The sequence below is a fragment of the Hemibagrus wyckioides genome, linkage group LG02 (genome assembly GCF_019097595.1).
Source record: "Hemibagrus wyckioides isolate EC202008001 linkage group LG02, SWU_Hwy_1.0, whole genome shotgun sequence".
Classification (NCBI taxonomy): domain Eukaryota; kingdom Metazoa; phylum Chordata; class Actinopteri; order Siluriformes; family Bagridae; genus Hemibagrus; species Hemibagrus wyckioides.
Window position 1 is genome coordinate 7,881,203 of NC_080711.1, and position 18,424 is coordinate 7,899,626.

Below are 18,424 nucleotides of genomic sequence, written 5' to 3' on the forward strand. Positions count from 1 at the left end.
TCTGAACTGAGGCTCAAGTTCTCCAAATACTATAGTTCTCATCAGTGCCAACGTGCTCATGGGAATTCCCAGTGTAATTGGTTTGATTTAGCAACTAGAAACATTCTTCAAATAAATTTAGCATAAGCAATGAAATTATGTTTTGGTGAGTGTCCCATATGCAACAAGTAATTCTCTTAAATCTGAGTGGTCACATATTTCCTAGTTTTGTTTTTCTATTGTAGTAAACCTTCATTCTCTTAAAGTGATCTCAACATGAACACAGACGGATCTGGAAGGCTTCAGCACTGGTTAGAGATCATATCTAATTGAGTGGCATCAGGAAGTCCAAGGACCAAGTGAAACAATCTGGGACAAAGTTCTGGAAAATTATCAGTCACGGTTTGGTAAAAAAATAAAATAAAACTGAACATCCTGTGGAGTACAATTAAATCCAGTATTACAAAATGGAAACAATATGACACGACCGTGCCTCTGCCCTGAGGAGGACGTCCACCAAAACACAACAGAGTGGCTAAATTTGAAGGAACTGGAGAGATGCACACCTCAGAGACATCTGAACAGCTGAATCACTGGCTTACAATCAGCGTCTAAAGACCTACCTTTTCCTGACTTCAACTAGCACTTTAACTCTTTTAACCAGTGGCCAAAAAATGGATTTTGTGCCTGCAATGTCCAACATTGAATTTTTTTGGCATTAATGACTAATTTGAAAGTAGACACTCCAAGCTTTAAGAATTTATAGAGGTTTATAAGTACTTCCGTTTTTATCTAGCCAGCAATATAATCATAGATAACATCCAAAACCCCCGCAGAACGGTTATTTTTCTCACACAAAATGTTTCCATCTTCAAAGTAATTGGTGATATAAAACCCATTTCTGCTTTCTGAGACCATCTAAAAGCCCCGAATGATTTTAATCTAGCCCTGAATGTTTAATCCAGAATTTTGCCACCGGAGTGTAGAGGGATTAAGTAAATGTTGATCGGTTTAGTTGAGCACTGTTGCCGTTTACTATACGCAATTTTGACTGACATCTCTCTCCGCACACACACACACACACACCAAAATACCACGAGATAAAACATAATATAATAAAATATAAACTGTTAAAGCACTAAGACATTACAGTCTGAACATCATGACTTTCTATTATTCAGCTAATGCAGTATTTAAGTTAAAATACATGCATGGCTTAGGTGAACAATGGACCAGAACAGACTCCATCATTCGGCTCTTCTGTCCATTGAAAAAGGAATTCTCAGCTCTATTAAATACTAGTATGGTAGTTGACCCTTTTTGCTCAAGTCAAGTCTCTGAGATACTCTCTGATGATTCCACCCTCAAAAAAATAGGATAGAAAAGTCACCAAGAGCATGAAGTAGACAAGATACAAGCATAAACAAAATAAACAAAGAATAATTCATACAGTAGTGGCAGCATAAATGAGGAATGAAATAAGAGGTGCAAGTATAATATAGATTATTGTAAAATGATAATAATAAAAAAGGATCAACACGGCACTGCTTTACACACATGCTGTAAGAGAGATAATAATGCATGGTGTATCTGTGAGAGAGAAAATGTAATGAATTTAATCAACTCCTTTTTTAGTAACAAGACTCTGAAATGAGTCAGAAAAAAAATCGAATGAAATTTTGTAGTCGGCTACTGTTTGTGTTCATTTGTGTTTATTATTAAAAAATCTTACATAAAAATGCCCTTTCAAAACGTGTTATTCTTGCTTACCCCTTCTCTCTAATTAGCCCCTGATGTTTCGGGCTCAGCCCCTGATGTTTTCAAATCCTAGGAATGCCCTTGAGGTCATCCCAACAGAGGGAAAAACACGCCACACACTGAAAGCCAACAGTGTCCTGACTCATTTTATATCAGACTTGCGACCGGAAAATAATTCATTTGTTTATGTTGATTGAAAATGCTGCATAAGTTGTTTCATGAGCGTACTGGAACACCAGAAAAGGATTACAACTAACTGCGAGCTTTTCTTGGTACATTACCTCCCCAACAGAGTTGATTAGACTGATGGTATGTACTGATCTAGTCTGTGATCTAGTGAGTCAGTGTCAGGATTTAATCATTCATAGAAACTTCAAAGCCCTTCTGTAAGTAGCTCTGGATAAGGCATCTGCCAATAAGCGTAAAAATTCATGACACACATTACGATCCCAGTTAAGTCCATTTCAGCTCCAGAATGTATCCCTATGAAATTTAGGAAAATTCCAACTGATTTGACAAAACTCATCCACACCACTCTACTTCCAATATTGGAAGTCTGTTAACAAATGATAAAAGGATGTACATTTTCCCTTTTCATCCTCTGTGAAAAATGAGGGGATGCAAACAATTGGATTCATCTGTTAGTACTTTCTCTAGTTGGAACATTTGTGTCTACTGTGTATTTTATTTGGTCGTTCTCTTTAAATATATCAATAATTCATTGGTAATTCAGTTGTTTGAATTGCGCCACAAAACCAGTGATATCATGGTTATTGGTTCCAGACCAGCCACATTTTGGTGACAGTATTAATCAGATTTTTGTGGTTATAGAGCCACTTATTTTCCACAGGAAACAGGAACAGTTCCAGATTATATCAACAACTTGTAAGTACAAAAGTCTGTATCTGTTCACTGGGCATAAGTCATAAGTGCCTCATGGATTACACAGATTCAAAGGTTCGAGGAAGACTTCAGCGTTACGGGAAATACTGTGGTGAACTACCAGATTCTAGATTGCTGACATCGCTACACTTCGTTTAAGCTAGCAAATTACTTTTAAGCTAAGTTTTCCCGGGCAGAACCCATGCGATAGGGCCTTCTGCTTAAAGCAAGAACAGTGTAGCACAACCACATGTTCCCCTTCGTGAGTGGACTTATTAATTATTAAACCTCCAGTCCAGCAGGAAACAGATGGCAGAGATCACTGGTAGCTAGCTCCCGTATGCTTGGCATTTTGTATGTGTGTGTGGCTCTGAGCGCGAGTATGTGGTGTGTGTAGGGGGTACTGAACATCCTAGTCATATGTGCCAGTGTAGGTAAAGGTAAATTTCAACTCTGCCTGATTAAACAAATACTACAAATGTCTGCATAAAGTTAAACTGTATGACAGTTAAACATGTTATACATGTTAAACATGTCGCTAGTTTCACACATATAGTGGACAATGCTTGCTGTTACTAGAAGTCAGCAGTTCTCACTGAAAACAATCGATCTCTGGTCGCTTTGTCACTGTGAGTCGCTGTATGTGTGAATGTAGTAAAACAGATAGTCATTACTACTTGAAGTAACAGAAGAAATTTGTTTCCATTTGACTCCATGTGAGATGATTAAGTCCTCTCCTCAACTTCTCTCCTAATGAAAACACATAATCTGCTCTGAAAAAATCACAATTATTTTGTGCTCGACACACACTAATGATTTAATTAACAGGTAATTCTGAGTATTTATTCAAATGAAAAAAAAATATATGTTTATTAGAGGACATATCTGGAAAAAAAAACTGACAAGGTTCCATCTTGGAGAAAAAACTTTGAAAAAGGAAACAAACAAATAATAACCTAGCTGATTCTCCAGGGACAAGCTGGAACAGAGCCATGCAATCAGTTCACCCATTTTGGTGGAGAGGAAAAATTTCCAGATATTCGCTCGGGTAAATTCAAAAGTCACAGAGATGTGACACGGTGGATTTACTGCCTTTTTCCCTTCATATTAGAAGCAGCATGCAAGCAAACATACTGTACTATTAGTTCTTAGACCGAAATATATAGACTTCTGTAAATCGCTCAACAAAAGCATTTTTGTATGAACATCTTTGATGATCATTTTCTTATAAGTAGTTTATGAATTATCCAAATAGAAGAAGTTATTTAATTGTCTTTTATAGCACTTTGAACAATGGATACTGTCACCAAGCAGCTTTATATAATATAGAAATATATACTGTACATTTCTAAAAAAAAATTAGGCTCTCTCATGACATCATTTTTTAAAGTTCTGCCATGTTTTGGTGCAAAGAAAAGCTTGTTCATAGCATTGCTCTAATATAGCCAAACGTCTGGTTTTGGTAATGATCTCAGTTACTATTTTAGAATAGAGAAGAGCTGGCAAAACGCTGAAATTTGAAGTAAAGTAGCGTGAAGTAACAAGAATTTTGCATTCATCTCGGTTATTCTCTATATCTGCCAGCTGTGACAAAGAGACCATGTAGATCATTTTACTGAAATATGTGAGCCACAAGCCAGCACAAATTTTTGCCATTTCAAATCCAAGATCACTGACTCAATTAATAAAGCGCTTAATACAGTATATCACTGATGAATTGACTCAGCCATATGTTATGGATAGAGGAAAAATATGGAGTCCATTAATGACCAAAGCCTCAACAGAATTCCCATTACCGGTGTAGGTGAAATCCAGGATGATTCATCTAAAATTCAGGAAGTAGAATGCAGATGGGAATTAGCTGAAAAGTAGATTAGCATTATGGATCTTTTCCCAGGATTTCAATTTAGTGTCTCAAAAAACCAGTCACGAGCTCACCAGCAGATGAATATAAAGGAAAAATTTAACATAATACAACTTGTACCACTCAATATGATCAAGTTAGTGAACTCTATTGAATCTGATTGGTCGAAAACTGTTGATTCCTTTTCTATAACAGTACCACTGTAAGGCTACTGATATACTGTATTTTGGTGGGAACCAGACTTTTCAAAAAGTGGACATTCTATCAGCTATCACAGGTTTGGTATTAATGTGCTCATCTAATATGTAATGGTTTCTATAGATTCAGCTCATTCCCAGGGTATGATGGATGCTGCATATTATTTAAAGCTAACGGGAAATAGATTACTGTACAAAAGTTTTGAATCACTTGGAAATTTCCTTGTTTTCCAGAAGGGCAAAGGGGCCTCCCACTCCTTTTTTTGCTCTGGTTAGAACCAGTTTGTGCTGTTCTATGAAGGGAGTAGTTCACAGCATGGCAAGATCAGTTCTTTCCATGAAAAGAAAGAAAGTTCTTTCTTTCTGGATATTTTGAGCTTGTAAACAAACCCTCAATGCGTGATGCTCCAGATACTAAACTAACCTTAAAGAAGGCCACTTTTATTGCTCCATTAATCAGCACAACAGTTTTCAGCTGACAGTTGTTAATAATGGGCAACAGTGTGAATCTTACTTTAAAGATCTGGTTAATTTAATGTTTATCAAATGGGTTTCCAAGTGATCCCAAACTATATACATATACATATATATATATATATGTTGAATATCCCATAATAAGCTCTACTCTTCTGGAAAGGCTTTCCACTAGATTTTGCAGTGTAACTGTGATTATTTGCTCATTCATCCACAAGAGCATTAATAAGGTCAGGCACTGATGGTGGGTGATGAGGTCTGGGAAATGTTCCAGTTCATCCCAGAGGTGTTCAGTGAGGTTGAGGTCAGAGCTCTGTGAAGAACACTCGGGTTGTTCTACTCTGATCTTGTTAAACCATGTCTCGCTTTGTGTACATGCTGGATCAGGTTTGGGTTCCTTAGTTCCAGTGAAGGTCATCTTAATGCTTTAGCTTAAAAAACATTTGATCCAATTGTGCACTTCCAAATTTGTGGCAACAGTCTGGGGACGAACCACGAATGTGTGTGAAGGTCATGTGACCACATAGTTTTGTGCATATTGTGTAGGCACTTTCTATTAGGAGTCTCTTATGGACTTGAATGGAAGTTGTCTCCAGTGTCACCAGTGTAAGCCGTTATGGCTTAGGTTTAAGGATTGGGGGTTAGGGTTTAGGTTTAAGGTTATGGCTTAGGTTTAAGGGTTGATGTTAGGGCTTGGAGTCAGGGGTTAGGGTTAAGGTTTAAGGGTTTGTGCTATGGCTTAGGGTTGGGGTTTAGGGTTGGAGTCAGGGTTTAGGGTTAGGGTTAAGGTTTAAGGGTTTGTGCTATGGCTTAGGGTTGGAGTCAGGGTTTAGGGTTAGGGTTAAGGTTTAAGGGTTTGTGCTATGGCTTAGGGTTGGGGTTTAGGGTTGGAGTCAGGGTTTAGGGTTAGGGTTAAGGTTTAAGGGTTTGTGCTATGGCTTAGGGTTGGGGTTTAGGGTTGGAGTCAGGGTTTAGAGTTAGGGTTAAGGTTTAAGGGTTTGTGCTATGGCTTAGGGTTGGGGTTTAGGGTTAGGGTTAAGGTTTAAGGGTTTGTGCTATGGCTTAGGGTTGGGGTTTAGGGTTAGAGTCAGGGTTTAGGGTTAGGGTTAAGGTTTAAGGGTTTGTGCTATGGCTTAGGGTTGGGGTTTAGGGTTAGAGTCAGGGTTTAGTGTTGGGGGTTAGGGTTAAAATTCATGGCTTAGGTTTAAGGGTTGATGTTAGGGTTTAAGCTTTGGGCTAAGGTAAGGATTGTTAGACTTAAGGGTTTATTGTTATTGTTGATGGAGGTTTAACAATTTAAACGTAGCTAAAACAGATTCAATGTATGTCATCTCATTCTTTAATTAACATTTGTTTCATTTGTGTAAAATTCTTGTTAACTCATTTTATCATTGAACAACAGTTTTGAAAAAACAAACATCATTCATTATTTCTTTTAGAAAACAAACAAAAGCTGAAGGAAATAAAAACGATTTAATCACCAACTATAATGTGGAACTAAGTGAAGCACCTTCATATTCAAGCTAACAAAATGGTTAAAACATTTGTGGGGGAGATAAAAGTTTCACAATCACTATTTTCTGCAACTTGGCTACTAACATATTCATCTTACTTTATTATCACATTAAAGCTGGGAGGTGAAGGTTGACCAGGCGTGTTAAGGGCAGTTCATTCCTATTCAATTAAATAAGAAAAAAACACCACCACCACAAACCAGCTTATAATCAAACAAACACAAATAAAACACCGGCTCATTAAGTAAACAGGAACAAAATATAACTAAGTGTATAATCGTTTAGTTTGCTTAACTATGTAGGATGTAGGCTAGACATTAGGGCTAGTCTAGATGCCCAGCTGCACTGTGGAGTATTAAGTGAGCATTTTGTGCGGTTCAGCAGTATTGAAGTAGAGGATTCACTGGTCTATAAAGCTGTTTCAGCGATATACAATTTATAATATTCCTCTTAAACTGTCTTATATAATAGGACAGCTTGCTTGAATTTCACCCTCTTACACTTGTTTGGAGCGAGAGCGAAGAATTTCTTGCAACTCGTTGTGGCGGAATAAAAGGGAGCACTGATCTGCAAACAATAGTGACTATCCCAATCCAGTAGCTGGGTGTAATGGCCTACTAGGTGGAGTTAATAGCAGTTGAAGCCCACCCTCCTGCTATATAACTGTCAGCTTATGCATTATTGAACTCTGCCCGATTTAATACCGCGCACACAGAACTGCTTCTCGCTTTTAAGATCCTACATACAGACAGCTTCCTGCCGTGCCTGCTTAAACGCTCACTTTGAAAGCAGATAAGCACAGAAAGCGGAAGATGTATACATTATTTATTTCCTCTTCTAACCGTTAGTCTTACAATTGATGGCAGCTGATAAATCGTACAAGAAGACAATACCTGTGCTGCATCTTTGCTTAAATATGACTCGTCAGTATCTCCTTAATATCTTGGCAATTTTTTCCACAAAGCCCATATCCATGAATCATTATAACTGTGCTGCGATTTACAACTATATAACTTTTTTAAACAACTTTTTATTAACTCAGGTCATTGGCATTTTAGGTCCAGTGTTTAAAAAGTAAAAACTTTAAAAGATAAAACTTTAAAAAGATTTTTATAGAAGTGGTAATATTTTGAGAAAAATTTTTTTAGTGTAATATCTGATATGATTAGAAAGTATCTGTGATATTTTACAAATAAAGTTGTGATATATATGTTATTATATTATGAGAAAAAGTTGCAGTATTTGGGGAAAAAGTCAGAATCAGAGCAATGTTTGTGTGTTAAAATGAGGGGCGGCGAAGTTTTGGTAACGTTATTATTGATTTTTTTTTATTACTTCTCAAAAATTGATTCCAAAAAACATTATTTTGTTATTTTGTGGAGTTTCACATCTCTAGACACTGTAAAAATGTTCCAATCGCTGAAAAGAAGTGATGTTCTTAAACCTGGATTAAATGAACCAAAAAAAAAAAAAAAAAAACCTGTCTTAAAACCAGAAGGACGTGTGTCTTTGTGTTTCCATTTACATGATGCTACATGATATGCTGATATGATTTATATAAATCTGCTCGAATATTAGCCCGTGTAATAGCAATAGCAAAAAATAGCTCACACACACATAGTCTATCCTGATTTGATAGAATGAGGAAGTTAATTTTTCAGAAATGGCTTGATGAAGTTGAAATGTTTATTACACTTCCTGTAACAGAAGTGGTATTTTTAGATGGAATAGCCTGCATCATTAAACCCTTACCACTTAAGAGTCATTTGTCTGAACATTTTCCAGCCCTTTAACAACTAATTATCTCTTAACCTTCCACTAAATCCTGTAGATTTTATGACTCTACCTCTTCGTTGAGAATTTCTTGACACTGAGAATAGTTTCCCTTCTTCGCCCAAGTTCCATTAGCCAGACATTCTCTGTAGACGTTATCTGAAAAATCAGAAAGAAACAAAAGTTTCCATTGTTAGACAAGTCATAGCATCATGCGGAAAACTACAGCAGCTAATACAGCTTCTTTGTTAACCCCTTTTAATGCATTTGAAAATGACTTATGCGACATTTTCAACCAGTATAAGCAAATGAATAATTTTATGGATGAAAGTCTGATGTAAAATAAGTTAGAACTTTTGTTGGTTTTCATTGTGTGTTTTTTCCTCTGTTGGATAACCTTACACAGAATTTTAGTGGTTGAAGATAACACCTTCAAATTTTATAGGTTTATTTACAACCACTTGGGGCATCTTGCAGAGCAGAAATGGGTTTGATATTAATATTTACTTTGTGTAAAAATATATTTCTTTTCGTTTTTTTGGACCTTTTTATGAATGTATTGCCCCTAGCTTGTCTAGATAAAAACTTAAAAACTTATGACAAACTACATATTCCTGAGTGTCTACTTTGATATGAGCTTTATATTAAACCCCACTGTGGAGTGTGACATGACATTTGTGTGAAAATGTTTAATACATCAACAATGATAATTCATAATAAATTAATATATTGTACCTAGTAATAAAAACAGAAATACTTACGAAAAACTACAAATTCTTAAAGTCCCGAGTGTTTCATATGAGCTATGAACCACCACTGTAGAGTGTGCCATGACAAAGACATTCAATGCTGAACATGGACACACCATAGAGTTAATATTAATGACAGCATGTCCTTAATAAATCAATTCGATTCACTTCACTCGGGTAGCAGTAACAGCTGATACTCAGGGTTCAGTATCAATATCAAAAAAGAAAAAGTGGCATTGTGCCATTGCATGAAATCAGAGTCAAGCTCATTAAATGTCATTTTTGTCAGGTTGTATATATTTTTTTGTTCTGTAAGTTATATAGTTATATAGTTTGTGGTGATTTAAACAGAACTTCAACAGATCAATCAAGGTTAACACCTTAAACACTCAAACAATCAGGCAAACAGGATCAACAACAACCAGTCTAAACCTCAAATAGGATCAGGAACTAACACTCGCTTACTGTAAAGACATCTCAAGTAAATAAAGTACTCACTGAAATTGACTGAATATGAGTATAATTTATTGCTTTTAATCTCTTAAAGTAATTTTAATGAACCGTCACTGCTATGGCAGGTTTTGGGTTTTGTCATTGAATAAATGAGGAAGATAATTGTGTGATAATTGAAAAAGTACTGATGGTTAACAGGTTCACATACAAGTAAGTTGCTTGTGCATCTAAAAATATGTTGGATCTGGCAGCCATCTTTGAAGGCACCATAATAAGCAATCAACAGAAACGTTGCAACAACAACAACAACCCAGCCCAGCACCGCCAAGTTGCCACTGTTGGGCCCTTGAGCAAGGGCCTTAGCCCTCTCTGCTCCAGGGGCGCTGTATCATGGCTGACCCTGCACTCTGACCCCAACCTCAAAGAGTGGGATATGCGAAGAAAGAATTTCACTGTGCTGTAATGTATATGTGACAAATAAAGGCTATTTCTAACAACAACACAACACTTCCTGCAAAGTTCAGGGCCACACTCTTATACATCTGACCACATTTAAGCAATTTAAAAGTCAATAGACATGTTGTGAGATACACAACCATTTCAAATTAGGAATGAGGGTTGTAGCTAAATCGCTGTGCTCAAGGTGCAGTGTGAAATCTGGAGCAGGCTGTGTTTCAGTACTCATGCGGGAAACTAAAGAAACTAAAGTAAAACTTTGTGAAGGGAATTCTGACTGATTTTTGGAGATTTTGAGCACAACAGTGCTTTACACTTACACAATATAACTAATACAAATCCATAAGCTGCATCCCAAATTGCACACTTATGCACTATTTACTCCGAAAAGCCTAACAAGTAGAAGTGCACTTTATTTTTTCATTTACATTTATTCATGTAGCAGATGCTGTTATCCAGAACAACTTACAAATGAGGACGTGAACGCAAGGATGAGTCACTTATTCAACCTGAAAATATTCATCTAATGTAGTGGAAAAGAGGCGGAGCTAGCGGGTGCTGATGCTGGATGAGGGAAAATGTTCAAGATGGCTGACAACACTGTGGATGACTTATAAATGTTGTTAAATGAGGCAGTGTTGTGTGATTGATTTTTCAACAATAAAATAATTCTGCTGAAGCAACGTCATTTGGCATCGACTGGGAAACGACTTACACTTCCAGTTAGTAAAAAGCGTTAATGTTCCATTTGATAAGACACGACCCTTCTAAAATTCATACAGTAGAGTACATAGTGTGTAGTATGTCATTTTGGGATGCAGCTCTAGTCACTGTCTTTTTAAGTATTCCATATATTGCATTGAATATATATTTATAATTTAGCATTGTAAGTGAAAACATCCGGTGTTTCTTAGTTACTTTACTTCTGCCGGAGTTTATGATCGGGGTTTCTGAGGTTATGTTCCCTTCAAGCTCTTCAGCAGCTGCTGTCTAAGCCGGCATGCTGTCACTAAAGAAGATTTATGTTTATGCATCGCTCCAGCCAACATTCCAGGCGGGACGCGATCAATACATGACCTCATGATATTCTGAGCGCTTCTCAGACAATGCATCGATATTCGATCTCACGTGCTAAAAATAACACTGACCAGCTAATGCTTTCTATACCCAGGCAGGTTGGTTGATACCGAAACTGTTACCCATTAGCTCACACCTCCAACAGTCTCCTCCTGTGGTGTCTTTGGTTTCTGTGGTTTTGTGCGTCCACGTTTAATGTAAGCAAGTAAGCAAGAGTGGGTTAGAAAGCAATGTATGCCAATGACACCGAGGAGGAAAAAAAAATAATGTGTTTGAATGTCTTAAAAAGAACCAGTGAATGGGGTGATAGGTGGAGTCTTGGGATTAGTGTGAGGTTATGACATTGAGGAATTGATGTCTAAAATTACACAGCTGTGTTGTGAGAACAGCACAGCTTTAGGGGTAAGGATCTCTCTCTCTTTCTCTCCTCTCTCTCTCTCTCTCTCTCTCTCTCTCTCTCTCTCTCTCGAAACATCACTTGAAACAATTTTTCAGGAACTCAGGAAACATTCGTGAACATTCAGAACAGTAGGACAGCTGTCCCTCAAAATAAATAACAAAACAACCAAGAAAAAAAAAAACCCCAAACCAAACCAAAAAAATCCCCCAGTAATAAACAGGAAATGCACTCTTACCCAAAGATTTTTTGGATGAGTACCATTTCTAGTTTTCTCAAGAGGTTTTCAGTGGAATTTTTCATAAAATAAAAATCATCTGTTGTAATTATCTATATAAAGAAAAAAAAACAAAACATGAAGATCCCTATAGGTTGGTATGCTGGATTTACACTATTTAATTTGTTAAAATGGAAACAGATTGTAAGCACACACTTAGCTAGCTAATAATATAGAATATACCTAAAAATATGGAGCTAGTTAGGAGTAATATACAGCTAGTTCACTAGCACTGCTAAACACCCAGTAATATGCAGTGTGAAGTGAGCTAGGGTCTAGTGCTCCAACCCCTATACACACTATACTGACATACTGATGCAGTACATCTGAACTGCCTAGCTATATGCAGGTTGGGAGCTAGCAGTCTTTACCCACTTAGTTGTTTCAAGGACGTAGCAATTCAAATTTTTTGGCATTTAGTTAAAGTTAATAAAGTTCATGCTGCTGGCTCTTATATTGTAGCCTGAGCTCTTACATTTTGTATTTACTACTTTAGCTCTTACATTTCATTGTCATAAAGCTATGTCATGAAGCCATGTCCAGAATTGGGTCTAAAAAATTGTTTAGCTATACTTCACTCTGATTGGCTTAAAATTCAATTAGGAATTTTTTTGCAACTTTGGTATTATTTGAGGAAAACACTACAGTGATGTGTTGAGCCGCATCCTTTAAAACTTTCTACCAGTACATTGCCCTTCCATTATGTGGACATTATGTAGCTTATGGGACAATTTCAATATAATCATCATCATCATCATCATTCTCTCCTGCTTATCCGTAGCCAGGTCGCTGGGGCAGCAGTCTAAGCAGGAACGCCCAGACTTCCCTCTCCCTAGCCACTTCCTCCAACTCATCTGGGGGAATTCCAAGGCATTCCCAGGTCAGTAGAGAGACATAGTCCCTCCAGCATGTCCTGGGTCTTCCCCGGGGTCTCTTCCTGGTGGGGCATGCCCGCAACACCTTCCATGGGAGACGTCAAGGAGGCATCCGAAACAGATGCCCAAGCCGCCTCAACTGGCCTCTTTCGATGTGGAGGAGCAGCGGCTCTACTCCGAGCCCCTCCCGGGTGACAGAGCTATATAATCAATATAAACAAATGAATATCTTCTGGCTGCAAGTCTGTTATAAAATGAATCAGGACTCAATTGTTGGCTTTCAGTGTGAGACGTGTGTTTTTCCCACTGTTGGATAACCTTATACAGAATTCTAGCTTCAAATTTTAGATGCTTATGAACAAGCACTTGGGACATCTCAGAGAGCAGAAATGAGGTTGGTTCACCATTTACTCTGAAAATCTGTATAAAAAATAACTGTTTTTGTTTTTTTTGGACCTTTTCTATGAATATATTGCTCCTAGAAGGCTAGATAAAAACAGAAATACTTATGAAAAGCTACTAAAGACTAATTTTTTAGCCTCTGATATAAAGATATGTTACATCTTACAAGACACTGATAATGTGTGTCTATGTATGACTGATTCCTGAGCACAGGATACTCATGTATACTGTCTTTATACATAATTCCCATCACCTTAACAATACCATGTATGCTGCATACACCTCATTTTAATACAGATTATTTTGTTGCTTCATAAAAGCACTTTATGTGTGCTTGTGCCCATACAAGTGCCACTTGATCATCAGTATATCACATGACCCTACCATCCATACACAACACCTGTGTTTGGAAACTTAATAACCAAACAAAGGTCACTTCTCTGAAAAGCCCTTTTCAACCTCATGTATATTGTAGTTTTCTTTTTTTTTCTTTAGCTTGGTCAATACTTCGCTCTGTTCAGGTTTCAATAGAAGAAAGAGTGAGCACTTATTTTCTTTTCCCAAAGGATATCAGGTAACCTTTGATTGGCAGGAAGTGTATTACCTGGAGTGGTCATTTTATAGACCCACATTTCATACGGTATGTCTTATGTCATATACAGTATATTCCAGAGATATGCGCACACACACACACACACACACACAGTAACAAATGACTAACAAGATAGGTTTGGAACTAAAGAAGAACTGAAATCCCAGAGACACTCTGGTAATAATTACATTAGCCCACCCCCCAATGTAAACCTAATCTAATCCAAACAGGGATTTACTCCATCCTGTGCTTCAATAAAGAACAGCTGTGTTAAATTGACCTGACTGAGCTAGCTCTGTAAAAAGCTTAAAGTGGTGTACAGATCTGCAGCTATATGGATATGCAGAGTTATGCAGCACTAAGCCTGTCTGTCTTTCAAAGATAAAAAAAAAACCCCATCAATGTACGGTTCATTTTAGGCATCCATATCGGATTGGATTATTAATGATTTACATTCAAGCCTTAACCCTTAACCTCAACTTAACCTTATTTACCAGGACACCGGATATCGACTACAGACATTTTCAATTAGTATAAACAAATTAATTATTTAATCACCGCAAGCCTGATATAAAAGACTTGAAAAGGGGCGGGGTTTTGAGCCTCCTGCTGGGCAAACAATTCACAATTCTCTCCACATTAAGAGATAACATACAGCTCCACTCAAACTTCTTTTAGTAAAACACAATTACAACATTTAAACCCAATAATCAGACTTTTTAGAAACGTTAACTTCCTTGCATTACCTACAAAGACGAAAATCCAGTTGGTTCTGGTTTTATAAATCATGCACATTTCTATCGGTTATATAATCTATTAGCCTTATATAAAGTAATTCAACGCTGAACACAAGCTGGCCCAAAACAGGTGAAAGTTTCATATTTTGGTGTATTTGTTGTCCTTCGGCTGTTCCCTGTTCAGGTTGCTACAGCGTATCATCCGATCCACGTATTTAATTTTGGCACAGGTTTTACGCCAGAAGCTCTTCCTTACACAACAGTACCATTTATGTGGGGTTCGGACCTGCACTAGGAGTTAACCCCTCAAAGGCTGGGGCGGTTCCCTACCAGGGAATCTTGCTGCTGGACCACCAGGTAATTAAACTGGCAAAAAGACAAGATCCAAAAAGATAGTCGATAAACAAGTACAGGCCAGGAGATGTACAGGGAGCATAAACAGGGACAGGCAACGACTGGTACTGACAGACACCAAGCATATAGTGTGAATGACCTGAATGTGCTCTTATACTGTGAGTGTACCAGGATGTGACTGTGTCCTATGTGTGTGTGTGCTGGTTTGTCTCACATCATCCTTATTAGCATTGAGACCTTGTGATATAATGCAGTATAGTAGTTTCACTGTTGAGCTTTTGGCATACCTATATATTAGATTTTATTTCTTCTGTCTAACAGATAGATAGATAGAAGCCTTTAATTGTCACATATATACTACCAGTCAAAAATGCTCTTTCCTGATGTTTATTTCTTTCTACATTGTAAAACAATGCTGGAGGCGGCTGAAATACACAATAATGTCCTTTGAACAGTTGATATTGAGAGATGTCTGCTACTGATGCTCTGTAAATCCTTCATAATGGCTCTAATCTGAGGTGCTGTTAATTGGTGATTTCTGAGGCTGGTCACTCTAAATGAACTTCTCCTCTGCAGCAGAGGTCAGTTTTGGTCTTGCTTTACTGGGATGGTCTTCATGTGAGCCAGTTTCATCATGGTGCTTGATGGGTTTTGCAAATGCACTTGACAATACTGTTCTTGCAAGAACTATTCCAGAACACCTGACCTTCGTGTCTTAAAATAACAACTGACTGTTTTTTGTTGTCATTACATATGGATTACTTAAGTCCATGTGTGTTATTTCATAGTTTTGAAATCTCCAGTATTGTTCAAGAATGTAGAAAGTAAATCCCTAAACAAAAAACATTGAATTAAAAACTTTTGACTGGTAGTGTACATGAAATTCTTTCTTTGCATATGGGATCAGAGCGTAGGGTCAGCCATGATGCAGTGCCCCTGGAGCACTGAGGGTTAAGGCTCAACAGTGGCAGCTTGGCATCATCACCCCAGTGCCGTAACTTCTTGAGCCACCACTAATATATAATCTAATAATATAATCTGAGCTCAGGATCAAATCAGCACTGCTATTTGATTCTAATTTCGTTTCATTTGGATTTCTGTAAATATTCATTCACAATTTATGGATACTGACCTGTTAAGACATTTTTAAACTTTTATAAGCTCAACTGAAAAAAAATAATTAAAGCCAAGGTCACTCAGCGTAAACCCAATTCTCAAAGCAATGACACAACAAAGTTGAAATCTGTGACTCCTGTAATGTGTGCACATGAATCATCACGACTGAACACGGCTCAGAAGAATGGGACCGTTTCTTAGCGAGTAATTACTTGGAGTGATGAAAATATGCGCTGCTGATTAAAGTGATGCATTACCCACTATGCATTCATCAGAAACGTGTCTCTGTGCTCCACCACCCACACACTGTTCCTTCTTCTCACACAATCCGCTCAGGCACACACACACACACACACCGAATAACATCCAGAGACAATATACTACAGTAGGCAATGTCCAGTGGAGGATTTACAGTGGGTTATCTTTTATTTCAGTAACCAGGCTTCCTTACTGCATGGAAAGGTGTGTGTGTGTGTCTAGGTGTTTATGTGCATGCATGTGGTGGGTAGGTGTGGTGTTCTGGGCTTGTTGCCCCCAGTTGGCTCCTTGATAGCTGATTCATTCATTTTGATTCTTGTGTGTGTGTGTGTGTTTGTGTGTGTGTGTGCATGTAAGCACATGAATTTGTTTAGCGTTTGAGTCAGGAGCAGAAAAGTAAAACATAAGCCAGAAAATGGTAAACAGTTATATATCATGGACTGAAGCTTGTCCCATTGCAGATTATCCAAATTACCTGCTTGGTCCTTGCTAGTCCACGCTGGACCTTTTTTTTAAAAAAACAACAAAAAAAAGGGAAGGGAGGCATCAAAACAAAACAAACAAACAAACAAACAAAAAACAAATTCAGTGAGATTTATCATTTATCGGTTTGTAAGGTGCTTTTGTGTCTGTTTGGTCTGCTCTTCTTGTCATGCCATTGGCTCTGATTGTGTTCACCTGTAACGTGTCTTGAATAAGTGACCTTTTTGTATCATCTTTCATATTCGTCATTTTTCATTTGCTTTGGTTTTAAGAAGCGTGTGTCTTTATTCCTGTATTTGCTACAGTAGTTTTCCATTCTCTTGCTTTAAACCTTCCAACATCCCAACACAACATATTTAGGACTATGACAGCATTCCAGGAAGGAATATTACTGTACTGGTGGGAAAAGTATGGCGGTGTGCATTGTCCTTGTAAACCCCTTGATATAATAATAATATTTTATTATAGCTATTTGACATCGGTATAAAGCATATGCACATTTAAGGTGGAATGGTGAAGCAGTTTAAGGTGGAATGGCGATGCTGTTTAAGGTGGAATGGTGATGCAGTTTAAGGTGGGATGGTGATGCAGTTTAAGGTGGGATGGTGATGCAGTTTAAGGTGAGATGGTGATGCAGTTTAAGGTGGAATGGTGAAGCAGTTTAAGGTGGGATGGTGAAGCAGTTTAAGGTGGGATGGTGATGCAGTTTAAGGTGAGATGGTGATGCAGTTTAAGGTGGAATGGTGATGCAGTTTAAGGTGGAATGGTAAAGCAGTTTAAGGTGGGATGGTGATGCAGTTTAAGGTGGGATGGTGATGCCGTTTAAGGTGGAATGGTGCTGCAGTTTAAGGTGGGATGGTGATGCTGTTTAAGGTGGAATGGTGATGCAGTTTAAGGTGGAATGGTGATGCAGTTTAAGGTGGAACAGTGAAGCAGTTTAAGGTGGAATGGTGATGCAGTTTAAGGTGGAATGGTGAAGCAGTTTAAGGTGGAATGGTGATGCAGTTTAAGGTGGAATGGTGAAGCAGTTTAAGGTGGAATGGTGATGCAGTTTAAGGTGGAATGGTGATGCAATTTAAGGTGGAATGGTGAAGCATTTTAAGGTGGAATGGTGGAGCAGTTTAAGGTGGAATGGTGATGCAGTTTAAGGTGGAATGGTGAAGCAGTTTAAGGTGGAATGGTGATGCAGTTTAAGGTGGAATGGGGATGCAGTTTAAGGTGGAATGGTGATGCAGTTTAAGGTGGAATGGTGAAGCAGTTTAAGGTGGAATGGTGAAGCAGTTTAAGGTGGAATGGTGATGCAGTTTAAGGTGGAATGGTGATGCAGTTAAGGTGAAGTGGCGAAGTAATGAAGCACTTTGGGGTGAGACTGACCCTCTGCTTCATGCTAGCCATATAACCTCAGCCTGATGTAGATTAGTTTTTAATAACAAAGCACCATATCATGTTTTATTCCTTACATAATATAGTCCATCACCTGTCTCATATAATAACACTGTTATCATTAACTACTTATAAATACAGACATTTTGTAAGGGTAGAGCAAAGGGAAAGGAAATAACTGTAATTGTATTGCATCAGTATTCAATTATCTAGTCATTATCATCATTTGAAGTTGGATCCTAGCCTGTAACTATGTGGAGATCTTCCATCTCACACAGAGAAAGGGAGACTAGAGGATCTGGATATTCACCTTGAAACTAGATTAGATTAGATTAGATTAGATTAGATTAAATTAGATTAGATTAGATTAGATT

The 18,424-nt window shown here is 37.8% G+C and overlaps 1 protein-coding gene across 1 annotated transcript in view; it reads right to left on the reverse strand.

Annotated features, from left to right (window-relative positions):
* The window catches only part of crhr1 (corticotropin releasing hormone receptor 1), a 140,544-nt gene that overhangs the window by 56,644 nt on the left and 65,476 nt on the right, over positions 1–18,424 (reverse strand). The window contains exon 5 of the mRNA XM_058405397.1: positions 8,515–8,600. Coding sequence (XP_058261380.1) covers positions 8,515–8,600 — 86 coding nt within the window. The remainder of the gene's footprint in view (positions 1–8,514; positions 8,601–18,424) is intronic.